General features: G+C 50.7%; 1 protein-coding gene across 1 annotated transcript in view; it reads right to left on the reverse strand.

The window, feature by feature from the left end:
- Nucleotides 1-18,377, reverse strand: part of LOC132461413 (peripheral-type benzodiazepine receptor-associated protein 1) — a 70,561-nt gene that overhangs the window by 14,530 nt on the left and 37,654 nt on the right. The window contains 16 exon segments of the mRNA XM_060056501.1: nucleotides 950-1,247; nucleotides 1,249-1,394; nucleotides 1,516-2,067; nucleotides 3,070-3,221; nucleotides 4,856-5,803; nucleotides 7,839-7,948; nucleotides 8,382-8,488; nucleotides 10,165-10,376; nucleotides 11,268-11,381; nucleotides 12,062-12,242; nucleotides 14,022-14,054; nucleotides 14,931-14,981; nucleotides 15,575-15,679; nucleotides 15,797-15,919; nucleotides 16,553-16,642; nucleotides 17,454-17,537. Coding sequence (XP_059912484.1) covers nucleotides 950-1,247; nucleotides 1,249-1,394; nucleotides 1,516-2,067; nucleotides 3,070-3,221; nucleotides 4,856-5,803; nucleotides 7,839-7,948; nucleotides 8,382-8,488; nucleotides 10,165-10,376; nucleotides 11,268-11,381; nucleotides 12,062-12,242; nucleotides 14,022-14,054; nucleotides 14,931-14,981; nucleotides 15,575-15,679; nucleotides 15,797-15,919; nucleotides 16,553-16,642; nucleotides 17,454-17,537 — 3,306 coding nt within the window.

Consider the following 18,377-nt stretch of genomic DNA (forward strand, 5'->3'; position numbering starts at 1 on the left):
AAAAGGTGTCAGGCAAAATGGGGCACGATCTTTTAACAGACACGACTAGGGGGAGGCGTGGAAGTGTAAATGAGAATCCCGGAATAGACGCATACACTTAAAGTGTGACCTCGCCTGAACTTCACCCAGCCTGTGGCCACGGCACCACAGCCCCCACCCCCCCCTGCCCTCCAAGCCCCCGCTACAGGACAGACCTCCACCCACCCCCCCCTGCCCTCCAAGCCCCCGCTACAGGACAGACCTCCACCCACCCCCCCCCTGCCCTCCAAGCCCCCGCTACAGGACAGACCTCCACCCACCCCCCCCCGCCCTCCAAGCCCCCGCTACAGGACAGACCTCCACCCACCCCCCCCTGCCCTCCAAGTCGCCCCGACAGGACAGACCTCAGCGAACACAGAGCTTGCGTGTTGCTGACGGATGTCACAATCTCTGTGTTCGTCAATCTACCTATCGAGTCTTAAAAACAAAATGGCGTCGACGGGTGATCTACTGGGATTCTGTGTGCATAAAATGTCCATTTTATAAACAATCTGTAACCTTACAAAGTTCTCAATGCCTCGTTTTATATGTTAAGACCCTTTATACTACCAAAGAAGTGTCGGGCTACTTCTAGCCTTTCAAGTGGTATAAAATAGCGATTTAGTTTTTACCATAACCAGTGCCCCCATCGTTCCAAGTTTATAGCGTTTTGATAGAATCGGCTAAAAACAGCCAACTGAAGAATGCGTCTATATGCGTTTTTTGTGCTCCAAAACGAACGTTTCAACTCGTTATCATACAAAACATATCCCAAATCCATTTTACATCGGAATTACCCTTTAAGTGAGTTTTTTTTATTATTTATCTATATCATTAATTATTTTTAATATTTGGCCTGTTAAGCCCTTTGAGACTGCTATGGTGATGAATGGCTATACAAATCAAATCGAATTGAATTGAACTGAATTACCTGGGCCCTCCGGGCATACTGGGGGTCCTGGCCCTGGGACAGGAAGTCATCCATGGACACCAGCCGCGTGTTCTCCGCCTCCGACTCCGCCTCCGACTCCAGCGGGGAGGCGCTGCGGGGCCGCAGGGGGGGGGCAGCGGCCCAGGGGTTGAGCAGGTCAGCCGCCGGGGCCTTGGGGGGGCTGGGGACGCGCTCCGGGGTGCAGAGCTTGGCACTGGGCTCCTCCTGCAGGAACTCGGAGATGGAGGGGAAGGGCCGGATGGTCCCGGGGCTGTCGGCGTCCCGGCGGTGGTCCACCAGGACGGCCGCCACCGCCGCCGGGGGGGGCGGCGGCGACCGGCGGCGGCGGCGGCGGCGGCGCTGGTGTTGGGGGCACACCGGGCGGCGTTGTCGGCGGTAACGCCGACGGGTGTGAGACGAAAGCGCTGGGCGAGGTCACGTTGATCTGCGGGAAACGAAACACAGGCGAGAAACACACCGGTTAGGACTCGAATTTCGAATCCTAGAGCGGTTGTTGAACGCGTCACAGAAACGGGTGTCCGCCATGCCGCTGGGTGCGGTCGTACCGTGGGTGGGCTGGTGGTGTAGGCCCCCGAGACACCCGCCCCGCTGGGGGCCAGGGCGGGGCCCGGGCCGGCCCAGGTGTCCGCGTACGAGGCGCCCGAGTAGAGGGCCTCCGGTTGGGGCGGCGGCGGCGGCGGCTGGTAGGGGGGGTGGTGGGGCTGCTGCAGGTAGAGGTGGGGGTGGTGGTAGTGGGGGTGGTGGGGGTGATGGTGTGCGGCGGCGGCGGCGAGGAGGTGTGCCGCGGCGAGGGCGTCCAGCGGCGCCGTGTCGAGGGGCAGCGCCGACACTTTGGCAGCAGGGTTCCCGTACGGGACGGTGGGGGGCTGGGAGGGGAAGGGGGCGTCGGGGAGGGCGGGCGCGGCCGGCGCGGCGGGCGGCGGCGGCCCGGCCATGATGGCGGCCAGCTTGGCGGGTACGGGGGCGGCGAGGGAGTCGCTGGACTCGCCGTGGGCGGAGGTGGTGCGCACGGTGAGCTCCTGGGCCAGCTGCAGGCTGTGGATCTGGGACGGGCCCAGCAGGGCACTGCCCGCGGTGGGGGACGACACCTCCAGCACCTGGGGGGGGGGCGAGGTCAGACACCCAAACGTCACATGGAGGTACCAGTGATCAGACACCAACACGTCACATGGAGGTACCAGTGATCAGACACCCACACGTCACATGGAGGTACCAGTGATCAGACACCCACACGTCACATGGAGGTACCAGTGATCAGACACCCACACGTCACATGGAGGTACCAGTGATCAGACACCCACACGTCACATGGAGGTACCAGTGATCAGACACCCACACGTCACATGGAGGTACCAGTGATCAGACACCCACACGTCACATGGAGGTACCAGTGATCAGACACCCACACGTCACATGGAGGTACCAGTGATCAGACACCCACACGTCACATGGAGGTACCAGTGATCAGACACCCACACGTCACATGGAGGTACCAGTGATCAGACACCCACACGTCACATGGAGGTACCAGTGATCAGACACCCACACGTCACATGGAGGTACCAGTGATCAGACACCCACACGTCACATGGAGGTACCAGTGATCAGACACCCACACGTCACATGGAGGTACCAGTGATCAGACACCCACACGTCACATGGAGGTACCAGTGTCAGATCATATCGCTGTTCATCTAGCGTTCCCTGATGCATCAGAACAGTTTTTTCTTTAGAGACAACATATTATACCAACGGGTGTGAGTGTGCTTAGCTGTTAGAAGCCGTTTTGAAAATCTCATCTATCCAGCATACCTCGAGGCGGACACGCCCACATGTGATGTCAGAAGAGGCCGATTTTCAAAACGGCTTGTACCGGCTAATCAAACTAACACCTGGTGGAATAATAGGTTACCTTTCAATGAAGTAAACCTGCGTGGATAATTGTTTCGTTCGAAACCAAGCAAACACCACAATTAACATCCTGCATGCATATATACATGAATAAAACTAGCATCCCAATGTGTATGCTACTATCACAAGTTCAAGAATAGTTTTTTTTCGACACAGCCCCAGAGGCAGTCACGGTCAACAGCTCTTGCCTTCTTCTTGTCGGCATATATGGTGTAACCGGTGACGCGGACCCCGTTGGAGGTCCCGGCGGCGTCGATGGTGACGGGCAGCCAGCTGATGAGGGCGATCCCGGGGGAGGGACCCTGCTCCAGCTGCACGTCCAGGGGGGCGTCCGGAGGGCCTGGGGGGGGGGGGAGAGAGGGTTAGGGTGGGAGCGGTAAGTGTGCTAGGGCAGCCCGTGGCCTGCTAGCAGATGGAGACATCCAAGCCAGTGTTTCCAATCATTTCACTTAATCCCTTATATTAATATACGTATTTAAACACCAACGACAACAGGGACAATGTCACATCTTGGACTAGGATGTGATCGGCCAATCATGGTGGTTTCTGAATTTAGAGATGCATAAAAGACGACTTCATTAACCTCTAACCTCTCCATGATAACCCGACTTAAAAAGAATCAGGACACAAAAATGAAAGTGTACACACAATCTACCGTATGTTGTAATTTCTTAGTGGTGACCAAGTGCAGCTTCTATAATATGAATATTGGAAAAATGCTCTGAAGTCTAAGTTTGGGATCGAGCAGCTCACCCGAGAATTATCTCTGCACAATAACTAATCGTACACGTTCTCTATAAGACCAGAAGATTACTAGAGCCTCAACGTAGATCATCTGAACTGGTCATTCATCATAAATGGATTCAAAAGAAAGCTTTATATTGTGGAATATACGTATTTCCCAGGATAACAAAATACAAATGCAGTTTGTAAAGAGTGACCTAGATCTTCCACATCTATCTATATGTGGGCCTGGTTAGTATTGATTGGTTTACGTTAGCCTGGCTGAAATGTTTCTGTTCCAGGTCTTACTCAGTCCTCTGAATAGACTAATACGCTAATGGATTAGGTGTACTCAAGTGTATTACCGTCAGCCATTCTATGATACTATGTATTATGCTGCACCACATGGTGCTATACGATGAAATAATATGCTGAACTATACTTTATTGTAGTAAACAATACCCTGCCACACTATACCTACCATAAACATACTATATTATTAAGTCTATGCTACACTACAATACTCTACTAGACTTTACTCCAGCCTCTCTACTATACTTTACTACACTCTCTTCTACTACACTCTACTAGACTTTACAACACTCTCCTCCACTAGACTTTACTACACTCCCCTCCACTAGACTCTACTAGACTTTACTACACTCTCTTCCACTAGACTTTACTACACTCTCCTCCACTAGACTCTACTAGACTTTACTACTCTCTTCCACTAGACTTTACTACTCTCCTCCACTAGACTTTACAACACTCTCCTCCACTAGACTTTACTACACTCCCCTCCCCTCCACTAGACTCTACTAGACTTTACTACTCTCTTCCACTAGACTTTACTACACTCTCCTCCACTAGACTTTACTACACTCTCCTCCACTAGACTTTACTACACTCTCCTCCACTAGACTCTACTAGACTTTACTACACTCTTCCACTAGACTTTACTACACTCTCCTCCACTAGACTCTACTAGACTTTACTACTCTCTTCCACTAGACTTTACTACACTCTCCTCCACTAGACTTTACTACACTCTCCTCCACTAGACTTTACTAAACTCTCTTCCACTAGACTCTACTAGACTTTACTAAACTCTCTTCCACTAGACTCTACTAGACTTTACAACACTCTCCTGCACTGCACTCTGACTCTACCAGACTCTACTACACTCTCCTCCACCAGACTCTATTCTATGACCTTCTACTCGAGTGTAAGCGGGGCTGTCTCTGAACTGACCGGCCATGAGCGTGGAGAAGGCGGTGGTCGCGCTGCGGTGCTCGCGCCGCTCCAGGGGCAGCTCCCAGGGCGTGCGGTGCGGCCGTGCCTCCACCTTGACAGAGTACTGCAGGCTGGGCGCGAGGTTGCTGAGGCACAGCGAGTAGCAGCCGGCCTTCACCAGCTCGCACTCCTCCTCGTTCAAGGACACGATGTGCACATAGTTACTGTTGCTGGGCAGCCAGGAGAGGTGGGCGGCGGTGGCCGTGACGCGGTCCACGCGCAGCTGCGTCGGCGCCACGCACACGTCCCGCCCCACCAGCAGGCTGCAGGCCAGCCGGTCCGAGGGCCCGCGCTCCGTCAGGCTCTGCACCGACACGCGGTACGCCTTGAGGTGCACGTCCAGCCGCTCCAGCACCGCCTTGGTCTGGGCGCCGAACGGCACGTTGAGCCGCAGCTCCTGGTCCACGTACACGTTGTAGCTCCACACGTCGCCCCAGCCCGCCGCCACCAGCGGCGGGTCCCAGCCGATGATGATGCTCTTGGCCAGCTGCTTGATGAGGGTGAGCCGGCGGGGGTAAGGCACGACGTCCAGCCCCACCTCGTCCAGGTCCAGGTCCAGGCCGTTGGTGAGGGGGGGCGGGGTCGGGGGGGAGGCGGCGGCGGCGGCGGCGGCGGCGGGCGACGGGGCGGGCGTGGCCGGGGACAGGGTCCTGGGCGCCGGGACGGGGGGCGCCGCCGCCGCCGCCTCGGTGCGCTCGGAGGCGCGGGGGCCCGCCGCGGCGAGGGGGTGCTGGTGGGGGGGGAGGTGGTGCTGGGGGCTGGCACTGTGGAGGCTGGCGTCCAGCAGGGAGTTGTGGGAGCCGGGGTCTGTGGTCTCGGGCTGCTGGGAGCCCATGACGTCGTCGTCCGACACACGCTCGACGAAGTTGGAGGGGACCAGCCCCCGCCGCCCGTCCATCAGCTCGCCTGGGGGGGGGGGGGGGGACAACGCTTACACCAGAGCCATAACATTTACATTCAGGGCATTTAGCCGACACTTTTATCCAAAGCGACCTACAGCTATGCTGTGTTCCAATATCCATACTATCCGTACTTGCTATACTCAGTGTACGTAGGGCGTTCCAATTAACATCGGGGCGAAAATAAGTGTACTGAAAGGACCCGGATGGTGTACTCAAAACGGTCAAACCGCGGAGTGTGGTTCGATGTACTTTTCGTACTCAACGGCAGCCATCTTAGGTATGTAGCAGAAGAGGGCGGAGCCAGGCTGAGCCAACGTCGGCATTTTCCACATAGCCTGCAGTCATTTTGTAGTTTGTATAGCTTTTTATAGCTGCTAGGCGTAAAGAGTACACCCAGGGATTAAAGTGAAAAAAAATCTTCTGACTGAAATTTTATTCGCGCTACAGCCAAGTCACGTGCAGTGTGTGAAACATGTTCCAGGTTAGGTTACTTGACACCTGCATATCACACAAAAACACGCACCTGGTTGTTGAATTTTTTTGCACCATGAACCGTAAGGCTTGCCATCGTTCCCCGTTTCCGTCAGCCATGCCCATCTCCATTTATTTTTTTGTGTTTTATCAATATCCGATACATCAGAGCCGTCAATCATTATAAGGGAGTTCATACAACACTAACACAACAAAGAGACGTAAGATGTGGCGCGAAAATGGTGTGTATATATATACATTTGTATATAATATATTTAATATATATTTAATATATAATCGGGATGTACATTAAAATGCTTGTGTTTTCAGTCAATTTTAACGGTAGACCTTTTAAATACTCACTATATAATTTGACAATTTTACCGGCGTTGACGTATGTCCATGTTCGAAACTGCATACTACCGTACTGCCGACTACATACTGCGCAGTATGTACTGTATACTGCATACTGAATGTGGGATTCAGTATGCAGTATACAGCAGACCGACTGCACCGCAGTATACAGTATGCAAGTTTCCCAGAATGCATTTCGCGGCAGCGGTAGCGGTAAAGCTGCTAAAAGCTGTTTTAATTCTCGCTTCAGTGCTGTTAATACATCACTTTAAGTTTTAATATTTTTTTATGCGAGAAAGTACCTATTTAGATCCTTAATATGCGATTAGTTTATCCAAATGACGCCTGTTTGTAAATTTGTCCCGACGTTATCGGAGATGTGAAAAAAAACTCCTCGGATCTACATTGATCTCACAAGTGGCCTCTGTGAACTCCAAATGACGGAAATCCGTCGTAGCGACGGAGAACTTTAATCCATGAGTACACCGTTCAAAGCGGGGTGTTTATTGCAGGGTTTGGAACAACACTGACATCTGAAAATCAGCGCACTCAGTGAGTGCGGATAGTGTACTATGTTTAAGTGTACCCATGGAAGGATGGATATTGGAACACAGCACTAGACTGGGTAGCCCCGCCCATTCTGCCGGCGATTTGAGCTCTCCCTGCAGAGGGGTCTGGAGAAGACCAATACATTTCTTTCTAGTTTCGATACGTTTTTGCCGCAGCCAATCACCAAGCCGCCTTTTCCCACTGGCATGCTATTGGCTGGTTTAACACAATAACGACAGGGAAGCGACGGCAAGCAGCCAATTGCGTACAGCCTCATTTGAACTAGGCCCATTGATCACGCCTCTTGTACTGAAGAAAATGACAGCAGCTTCCCCAAACCGACGTGCAACTTACCATTGAGCTTAGTCTAACAATAGCCAGGCTAACCAACAGCGGCTAATGCACACATTCACACACTGACGGCAGAGTCAACCATGCAGGGCGACAGCCAGCTAGTCGGGAGCAATAAGGGTAGGGTGTCTTCCTCAGGTGACACCTCGGCACTCTAGCTAGGAAGAACTGGGGATTAAACTAGCAACCTTCCGGTTACAAGCCCACCCGCTCTAACTCCTGAGCTAAGCTGACCTACATAGCACAAAAACCACCGCACTCATTAAACAACGCTGAAAGCGTTCCAGCGCATGCTTTCGGAAGGGGCGGCGTACCTTCGTAGAAGCCGTCGTCGTCCATGTCTCCGTACACGTAGATGTACTCCCCGGCCGTGAGGGGCAGCTCCACCTCAGGGTTGTCGTTGGGCCCGTCGTAGGGGTTGTAGCTGCATGGGAGAGCAGCGGAGACGTTAGTCACCGAGGGTGGGCTACCCTTCTTTTTATTAGTAGTATTTTATTTTTGGTGTACGAGTTTTCGTACACCACTGTTTCATTGAAGTCAACATTGTGTTCAACGTTTCAACTGACATCTTAACATATAGCCTTAGTGATGATATTTTTTTTGAAGAAATAAAAACGATTAGGCCCAAAAAGTATTAGAAATCGGTCTTGAATAAAAATTATTAAATAAAGAGAAACAAAAAAAAAAAAGAAGAAAAAGAAAAAACACACATGGATCAAGTGTACAATTTTACACTAAGCACCCAGCTCTCATCTTGTGGCAAATATACTGAAATGAATTTCCCCATTTCGCCACATATTTTCGAGAGGTGTGCTTCTCTGAGACGGCGGTGGACCAGAGGAGGCGGGACCTCTGACCTGTATCGGCCAATGAAGACCTGCAGCTTGGCGGCTCCCCTGCTGGCGCTGTAGGGGGCGGGGGCGATGTCCACGTCCAGCTCCTCCACCTCGCTGGCCGTGTCCACCTGCGGACACCCAGGGAACACGCTCAACCACCCGGGTCCGCTGTGGCTCCACTGGGGGAGCCTGGACGAACACTAGCCTCAAGTAAAGGGTTCGATTCCCCCCCATACTAAGAATGTCTGCCCTCCAGGTGTTGTAAGGTGCTTGGGGTAAAGCTGTATAGCACTTGACAGATTGTTTTATATATATATATATTAGGGGTGGGAATCTCTTGGCACCTCACGATTCGATTCCGATTATGAGGTCAACGATTCGATTCTAAAACGATTATCGATGCAACAATTTTTTTATGTCAATTTCCAAGCGTGATTTTCCAAAATATACATCTGAGTTTGCTAATCACTTCCTACTTTTGTGACGATCATTAAAGACAGCAACAGATGAATTAACTTATCTAATATTTTATTAGAGAAAAAGCTTTTGTCACAAATAGGACTTTCTATGAACAATGCAGCTTGCATTACAACACAATATGGAAGCATGTAAAAAATAGGCTTCAGTTTTCTTTTCTTTCTAATCTTTCTTTTCTAGGTCATTAAAGAAAAGGTTGTTCTTGTGTCTGGCTGTGAGTTAGCGTGCATGCTATGCGTAGGCTGAATAGCAATCGTGTCAAGACAAATCAGATTGGCCAATACACACTGAAGATAAATGTAATCATTTTAAAATTACTAAAATTATCCCTCTCTGGCGAAGAGAGGGATAATTATTATTTTTGCCAATTTTATTTTTTTGTTTTTATACTTTTTTTATTCCGATTATTAATTTATCTGCATCGAGACGGAATAGTCCTAGAGAGAATTGCGATGCACCGATGAATCGATTATTTTTCCCACCCCTAATATATATATATATATATATATATTGTATTATTCCATTTACATTATATTTAGGGCATTTAGCAGACGCTTTTATCCAAAGCTACCTACAGTAAGTACATTTGTCAGAAGAAAGAGAAACAACAATATCTCGCTGTCAGTACAATAAAGTAAAAAGTTAATTATAACATAAATCCACTTCGAGTGTTCCTCTCGAAGGCAGGTTTGTACCTGATGCTGGAAGCTTGTTCATACTTCAACCTTACAAAGTGCACCATACCGAGTTTGTACATTTACATCGTACATTAAAAATACATTCTGGTGTCACGTATACGAAAGTGAAATTGAGAAAACGCAACACACTTCAAACCCAAACACATATCATTATTACGGTATTCTTATATATTTTTTTTTTAGGATGGGGAGGAGGAGGAGGAGGAGACAGGAGGAAGAGGAGGAGGAGACAGGAGGAGGAGGAGACAGGAGGAGGAGGAGGAGGGGACAGGAGGAGGAGGAGGAGACAGGAGGCGGAGGAGGAGACAGGAGACAGAAGGAGGAGGAGACAGAAGGAGGAGGAGGAGGAGGAGACAGAAGGAGGAAGAGGAGACAGAAGGAGGAGGAGGAGGAGGAGACAGAAGGAGGAGGAGGAGACAGGAGGAAGAGGAGGAGGAGACAGGAGGAGGACGAGGAGGAGGACGAGGAGGAGGGAGGAGTAAGGGGAGACAGTAGAAGTGATTGTAACACTCTGAGTGCCTCCCCCCCAGGAACACACACGAGGTCATGTCAGGTTGAAAGTTAAAACGTCAATGGGGGATGAAGGGGGAGCTCCCCCCACATCATGCACCGGGACCTGGGGGGCGTACCTCGTGCGCCGAGCTGGACTTGTGGGGGCTGAGGTGGGCGTCGGAGCGGGGGCTGAGGTGGGCCGACTCGGGGGACCTGCTGGAGGTGGAGCCTGACTTGCTGACGCTGATGGTGGGCAGCTCGCGGTGCTTGGTGGCGGGGGCGCGCTCCACCCGGCTGAACCCCGTGGCGTGGGGCAGGGGCCCCAGGGAGCGCAGGGGGGCCGCCACATCTAGGAGGAGGAGGAGGGGGTGGGGGAGGAGGAGGGAGGAGGAAGGGGGCACAGGAAGAGAAGGAGGAGGAGGAGACAGGAGGAGGAGGAGGAGGAGACAGGAGGAGGAGGAGGAGGAGACAGGAGGAGGAGGAGGAGGAGACAGGAGGAGGAGGAGGAGGGAGGCAGGGGAGACAGGAAGAGGAGGAGGAGGAGGAGACAGGAGGAGGAGGAGGAGGAGGAGGAGACAGGAGGAGGAGGAGGAGGGAGGCAGGGGAGACAGGAAGAGGAGGAGGAGGAGGAGGAGGAGGAGGAGCAGGAGGAGGAGGCGAGAGGTTGAAACCTGGCTGATTAAAAGTGTGAAGTGAAATCCTCCGTGTCCATCTGTGCCCGGGTTCAGAGGTCACGGCGGGGCAGGGAGCGCCTAAGGGGCTTAAGCCCAGCTCTGCCGGCCGACCGGCCTCACCTTCAGGTGTTGACCTTCATGTTGCACACTAAACCACGCTAAACGCCCGAGGCCCCGCGCTGCAGCAGCGGGGACCAAACGACACAGATCCGTTCTCACTTCCAGAGCGGCGGGAACAATGCTTAGAAAGTGGTCCAAGAAACTGTGCGCCACCTCTTTAAATCCGTTTTTCGGGGGCCCCTTTCTAAACGTGATCCGGTTCAACGTGTCAGACCGTTGGTCATGTGACTACAATGCGACCAGGGCCAACGGTCTGAGCAAGACCAGAGCAACGGAAAATAACAGATCGGTCAGGGGCTGTAATGCGACGGTAGTTATGGGACACGGCAGGCAGGGAGTCGGGCAGCATGCTCCGCCAGTGGGGCGGGGACCTTGGTGAGGTCAGGTGAACCGACAGGCGAGAGGGTGAACACGGGGGGAGGCGGTGAAGGAGAGAAGGTTTATACCCAGCAGGGACTCCCCAGCCCACGCGTCGGGGCACGGGGGCAGAGAGTCCCCTCCCTCTAGGCTCCAGAAGGCTATGTCACTCAGTAGCACCAGGTCACAGGTGCCACTGCAGTCTAGAACACAGAGGACACAGCACCGCCACTATGACCACCACCACCACCACCACCACCACCTCCACCTCCACCACCTAAACCTCCTCTCTGGGCTGAGTGGAGACCCGACCAGCCCAGGACACGCTGGTGGATAGGCTTGGTGGAGGACGGCGCTGAATTACACAACTCTTTAAGACGTCGTTACGAAGAAGCATGCCAGCGACAGTGGAAAACTAAGACAGAAGGCTGACTCTACGCCACGTGGAAATCCAACATTGAATTCTTTGACAAACGTCCATGCGCTTCAGTTAGACCACAGACACGGAGTGTTTGACGAAATGCCTTCTCAGGCAGTATACGTTGTTTTATTATTGGGAAATACAGATTGAAAAGCTTGTTTTGGTGTGGCGAGGCAGGAAGATGCAAAAATAGGAACTGCAATATCACGCGGTACTCGCGTCACACATGATTCAAAACACGATTTCGGGTTTGGTTAGAGCAAGACCCCTTAAACTGACGATAGCATAAATGATTGGTTTCATAGTACAGGAATGAGTACCCAGAGGTCTGTCCTCATGAGGATATAATATAAAACCCTGAGTCAATAATATACATGTGGTCGGAACCACAAGTGGAACCATTCCGAGACCCCTCTGTGGGTGTGTGAGGTGAGTGCACTGGGTGCCGTTCTTCCCCGTTACCTCGCTCCATAGGCAGGCCCACCCCATTCGTCAGAACCGAGAGGTTGGGGCTGGAGAGAAGGCTAGTGCTGGCCAGGTCCACCTTGGAGGTCTGCACACGGAACTGGTCCAGCTCGTGGGACAGCATGCCAAACTGCTCGCTCTGACTGCGGCATTTCTCCTCCAGGTCGCGTACCTTGGTCTGAAACGCACACAGACACGCACACACACAGGCAGAGTTCAACATCAACCTCAGTCCGGATGGTTTGGTAGTTATCATCATTAATGATAAGGCATAGCCATGTCTAAATTGGCCCCGTGTAGCTCTTACATGTCTCTGCAAACATTGACATATCTCCACAATCTAAGAACACATTGTACACATTCCTCTTGCAGAAACCATATCAGCAAAATAATAATTTTTGAATTTCCGAATCGGAATAGCATGTTTGCTCAGTCATTCACTGACAACACATGTTCAACCTTTATTTACAGGCTTGTGAAATAAGTTTGGCAAAGGAGACTAGGTCTCTGCAAGACACACTCAGTATCAACCTAGATTAATTCAGAAACAAACACAACGACAAAACAGGGAAGATACAGGGGTTGGACAAGACGAAACGGGGAGAGATAAAGGAATAGTAATGCAAGGGGTTAAACAGCTTCTGCAAAGGGTAGCGTAGCATAGCACAGCGAAGCAGGGTTCAAAGTGGAACGATGCTTGCGGCACTTTGGCCGAGGTTCGTCTGTGAGAACAGGCTACAAAGGGTTAGCCGGTGGGGCCCCCTTGGGGACTTTCTGTAGGCGACCGGTTCTCGCTTCCGGCTGCGGTGAGCGTTTCCTGGCAGGGCCGTCTCAACAACCATCATTTCCTGTCAACCCCCTCACACCTACATACGCCTGAGCCCCAGGTTTCTGGTCTGCAAGCACCGCTTATCTGACTGAACGGCGGTGAGCTGCTAGTGTGGGAAGAGCCAGTGTCTCTCTTGATAGTTTAGCGGCCTGTTATACGCAAAATAACCTTTGGTAAGCAGTTGGTAGATCGACTGATGTTGTATCAGCTAACTTGGCACATTTTCAAACCCTTATCTTGATGGTACGGAAGCAGCTTGGGTGAAGCACCCTAAAACGTACAACACATGTGTTGACTGAAGCTGCATACTGTGACACGTTTGGATCCGCTGATCTCATGTTGCCAGGGTGCATTGTTTCCGTCACACACACTTGGCCATTACGAAAATTAAACATCAGCTTGGTTTCTGCCGTCAGAAGCGTAAATATATATTTATGTCCGACGGAAAAAAACGAAGCGAACTGCTAAGGGAATATTATCCACTGGTGGGAATGGGTCGAGTCATGCAATCGGTGGCTTCCCTCACTAACATCCCCCCTACACTGAACATTAACACTACAGGTGGACATGGCTGTGGATGTGGGGATGGGGATGGGGACGGCACGCAGGGGGCTTCTATCTGCAGGGGTCAGAGGTCGCCTGCGCTCAAGGGGAAGGTCGGACAAGGCAGGAGGAGGTGTGTGTCCGCTGGTACCTGCATGCAGTCCAGTGTACTCTGGTTGGCAGAGGAATGAACACGACAGAACACACAAACACACACAGATTTAGAAACACACCCATGCTTGAATGAAGAGAACAACTGCAGGAAGGAGTACGCGTTTAGTTAACAGAGAAAGTAGTCGTTTGGTTCACAGGGAGGTGGAACGCGGGTATACCGCACGCGTCGAAGGCCTGAGCACCGGCTTATGGCTTCATGTTGATCAAATGTCTTTTTTCGTTTATTTAGCATCCCAAGACTCTGTCTCTCTCTCTCTCTCTCTATAGCAATAGAGGCCAACTCCGGTGATGCCTTGGACATGGTGTGGTAGAGAAGGAAAGAAAGATAGAAAGGCAGAGGAAGAGAACAACCCAAAGCCAGAAGGAGAGCGCTTCGGGTGGTTGATCAAACCAGGAGGAACTATACCCTACCAGCTCTCTCCACCACACAAACTGCTTCAACTCCTAAAACGAAGACCAACGATAAAATGCATGAGCAAAAATAAATAAAGTCAGTTCCTCTAGGTTACAAAGCAGATGAGAGAACAGACGGTGTATGCAGTGGGTGTGGGTATAAATCAGTTGTTTGTTGAGGAAAATGTGTAATCATGTGAATCCCCGTGTAATATGGACTTGTCTAAGTAGTATGCTCGGCACAAACTAAAGCAGGAAAATAAATAAGGCGCCTTGATGCGGCGCGATGAAGCCATCTGCTGAAACCGTCACCTCAGACAAACACAAGTGTTTGTCTGTTCTCTAACGGCTGCTCTGCCAGGTGCTTGGATCAAAACAGCGTCACAATATCACGCATACAGCTGCACTAATGGGGAGCCTTTTTTTCGAGAAGGAGAGGGCGAGGGCGAGGGTGAGGGCGAGAGAGAGAGAGAGAGAGAGAGAGAGAAAGCGAGAGAGAGAAATATTAACACTATATATAGTATGTATATTTACAAACATGTTACTTTACTTACTAGAGAGAGAGATTTGTAACGTTTGAATCCCCCCTGCTGGGAGAGATTCAATATTCATGCACATTTCGTTTAATGTTATCGGGTGATTCGTCATGTGATGCAGCGTGGATGTGATGTGTGAGGTGACTACTTTGTGTGCTATTCTCAGAGAGGTGAGGCACACTCTATATATATATAGCTGATATAGACTATATAGCTGATATAAGTGCTGTGTATCCTATTCTCAGAGAGGTGAGGTACTCTCTCTATATATAGCTGCTATGGACTGACAATAGATAGAGTTGGATGAAGAGAGAGGGAGAGAGTGAGTATGTCTTGGACTTCAGTTTGAGCCACCTGAGGAGGACACACCTGTATTAGCAGAATGACTTACCTCCAGCATGTGCACCACCCCTTCATGCTCTCTCTTGGCGAATAACTGAGCCTGAGAACCATACAAGCACACAGCACCGTCTGAGTCATCAAGATGGTCGTCGCCCAGGTTTACTACGGCGACGCTTCAACATCAGGCCCTGTTGTTGAAAGGTGCCGCCAAAAACAAAAAGGCCTCTCGAGGTCTACCCCAAGGTTGCCTCCTGCTGGCTAAACGCCGGCATTTCAGTTAAAGGAAAATCCCCAAAACATACCAAACAACCGTATTTCTTTGTGTCAAAAAACCTCCTGACAAAAGTCAGGAGGTTTTTAAACAACAAGGGACACCATCAGAACGCAAGGTTTAGGTACAAGTGGGCTAGAGTTAAGCCATGGCGCTTATGGGACACACCCACTGGTCTGGAGCACATTACTGGTACCATTTACTTTGTATTACTATTCCCTTGTGCAGAAGATGCTTCAAACCAAAGCGTCTCAGGGAACGTGTTCAGATTCACGTCGGGCCTGCTCGAGGCCCTACTCGTTACCGACTCGAATCTGAATACGTTCCCTAAAACGCTTCGATTTGAAGCACATGGGGTATCTTCCTCAAGGAATACAGGACATGGGGATCGAACCCGGAACCCCCCCGCGCTGCCCACTCACCCGCTGCAACCGTTTGATCTCATCCTGTTTGAACTTGAGGATTGCCAGTGCCTGCTCATGTTCCAATTCCAGCTGCTGTCTTCGCTCGGCGACCTCTCGCATATGCTGCAAAACACACAGGAAGACACCTCGGCGTCAAAGGTCGATACTCGATAATCGATTGGTTCCGATGGGGACACGAGGACGAGGTGATTGGACGAAGGATCCCTCTGCTCTCGTTACCTTTAGGACCTGCTCTAGGTTCTCCAGTTTGGCACGGAGTCTCTGGTTCTCCTCGAGAACGGAATTGCGTTGAGCGGTCACTTCCGAGAGGTCTTCCCTCAAGTCCTCATTCTCAGCCCGAGTCTGCAGAGGAACACAGAGGACAATCGATTCAAAAAGACGCAGGGGAGGTCAGAATTAGGCCTAGGCGCCGACAAACATGGGTTCAATGTAAGCAAAGAGAGCCTCTATATGCAAATAACCATTTGCCTATTTAATTTACATAGGGGGTCATTTATCTTAGTATAAAACCACTCTGACATTTTTCCTAAATTGTAGGGTTAGATCAGTTATGGCTGTGCTTAAAGGGAAAGCTGAAAAACAATGGAACAATAGTGGTGTTTTGGCGGGCGTTAAATGACCCAAATGGACCCAGGAAATGTGTCCAGTGATCGGATTGGATCCGATTTTTTTAAATATATATATAACCCCCTGATTATGTCAGAGATCCTTGCCTGCAAGTCAGAGAAGAAAGCGACATGGGATCCTAAAAAAGCTCATGTACTGGTAAAAACATGATCGATGTTGGAAACAAGATATGGTAGCCTGCTAAAAGGAGACCAAAATAACAGAAAGACCTAACATGAATAGGCAACGGTTTGGCTTTAAAAGATGTGATGCGCTGGTCTTAAACGCAACCCGGGGCTGCGATACTATAAAGGTCTTTGATCCTACGGTTGGGACCGACCCGTGAAGACCTAAAGTGTGAACACTGACCTGGTCTAGCAGCTGTGCCTTCCTCCTTAGGAGATTGGACTCCTCCTTTAGTGAGCCATGTCTGCCTCGCTCATCCTCGAGCTGGCTCTCCTGCAGAACCCACACACAAACACACAGAGGTGACCTTCATCTCCCGGACGCTGTGGATGACGAGGAGCTCGCACTGCCTGCCTGCTGACAGGCACCAGAGAACCTAGGCATCGCCTCCTACCATTCACCTCGGTAAGAGGAGTTCAATAAGGGGGTGGAAGAATGCTATGTTAAAAACTCTCATCCCATCATTTCTAGGGATCGACCGATCTGGACATTTTAGGGCCGATGCGGGCTGCCGATTTTCTTGAGCCGATATTTGGAGCCGAGACTGCTTTTGCTCCCTCAATTGACATCATAAAGGGACACAATGATGGTAACAAATGTCACAAGTCGAAATTTAAAAAAGGAACATTTATGGAACTGTAAATCTGTAAATCATGAGGTCTTTTCTTTATTTTTATTTCTTCCCCGGCATGATTTACATCATGCCGGGGAAGAAAAAAAAATAAAGAAAATACCTCATGATTTGAATCGGCGATCACTATTCCTTATCACACACAAAGCAAAATAATTGTCACGATACACGGTCAAGAGCAGGCAGGTCCACATACACAACGTATGCATGTTGCTGAGGCACTGTGCTACACGGCCTGGTGTCAGCCTGCTAAACCAGCCCAGGCAGCTCTGCATTGACTCTGAGAGGAGCCAGTGACGCTCTGCCCTGTGAGAGAACAATAGCACGGCCACGGCTGACCTGAGCGCCTGCCATGTGTGAGCAGCTTAGCAGCTGCAGAACGGACCAGTCGGCCATGGCTGGGAGTGGATGGATGGAGGGAGGGGGGGGGGGGGGGAAAGGTCGCTTCCTTACCAAATCCAGACATCTCTTCTGTCGCTTCTTTACTTCATGCTCGAGGTTTTCACATTCTTTTCTCTTGGTGCACAGCTCTCGTTCCTGGGACGAACACAAGCAGATATCGCAGAGTGAGGCCTTTGCGTCCTTCAAAAACCGACATTCCCATTGCAACAACGTTCATTCCAGGCTTCATTATACACAGGTTCAACAATGTTTCCGTGAGGAAAGAACTCAAAAACACACGCAAGACCTTGGCTCCGACATATGATTCCTTGACATGCCGGGTCAGCGCCCTGTGTGTGTAGTGATGCACAATCCATAGGCTAAGTCCCTCATTCCTGTGTTGACCCCCAACATGTCAGCGATGGATGAGGCATTACCAAGCTTAGCATCCTTTAATTATTCTAAATGCAGATTACACGGAGGTCCAGCAAAGGCGAAATCAGCTTATTTCAGCATGGAGATGCTCCCATAACCGTCCAGTACTATCGGAGGTTAGAGAGTAGCTATGGCAGTCAGAGAACCCAGGGGCTAATTGGAAACAAGTGAGAGCTTACTGGGAAGAGTCTGGCCGGTTAAGATGCTACTGACCACATGATTCATCAGAGCGTGTCTGTCTGTGGCATGATTTGATGGCTGGTCGTTCTAAACTGCATGCAGTACAGAGAGGACACCACTTTCCTTGCAGATGCATGTCAGTGAGGTTGAAAGTGCTTCTGACTGCCAAGAGAAATCAGCTGTCGTTTGTTGCGGTTCATTGTTTGAGATACGAATTTATCATGCTTTTCCAGCCACACAGGCCCTGGAAACAGGGCTGAATTCAGACATTATTCTGCATTACTCATGGCAAACGATTGGTCCGTGGGTAGCTTGTGGAAGAGAGTTCTAGAGTGAACCAAGGCCAAACAGCTGTGTCTATTGTATGTTTCATATAGTATG

The sequence above is a fragment of the Gadus macrocephalus genome, chromosome 7 (assembly GCF_031168955.1).
Source record: "Gadus macrocephalus chromosome 7, ASM3116895v1".
Taxonomy (NCBI): domain Eukaryota; kingdom Metazoa; phylum Chordata; class Actinopteri; order Gadiformes; family Gadidae; genus Gadus; species Gadus macrocephalus.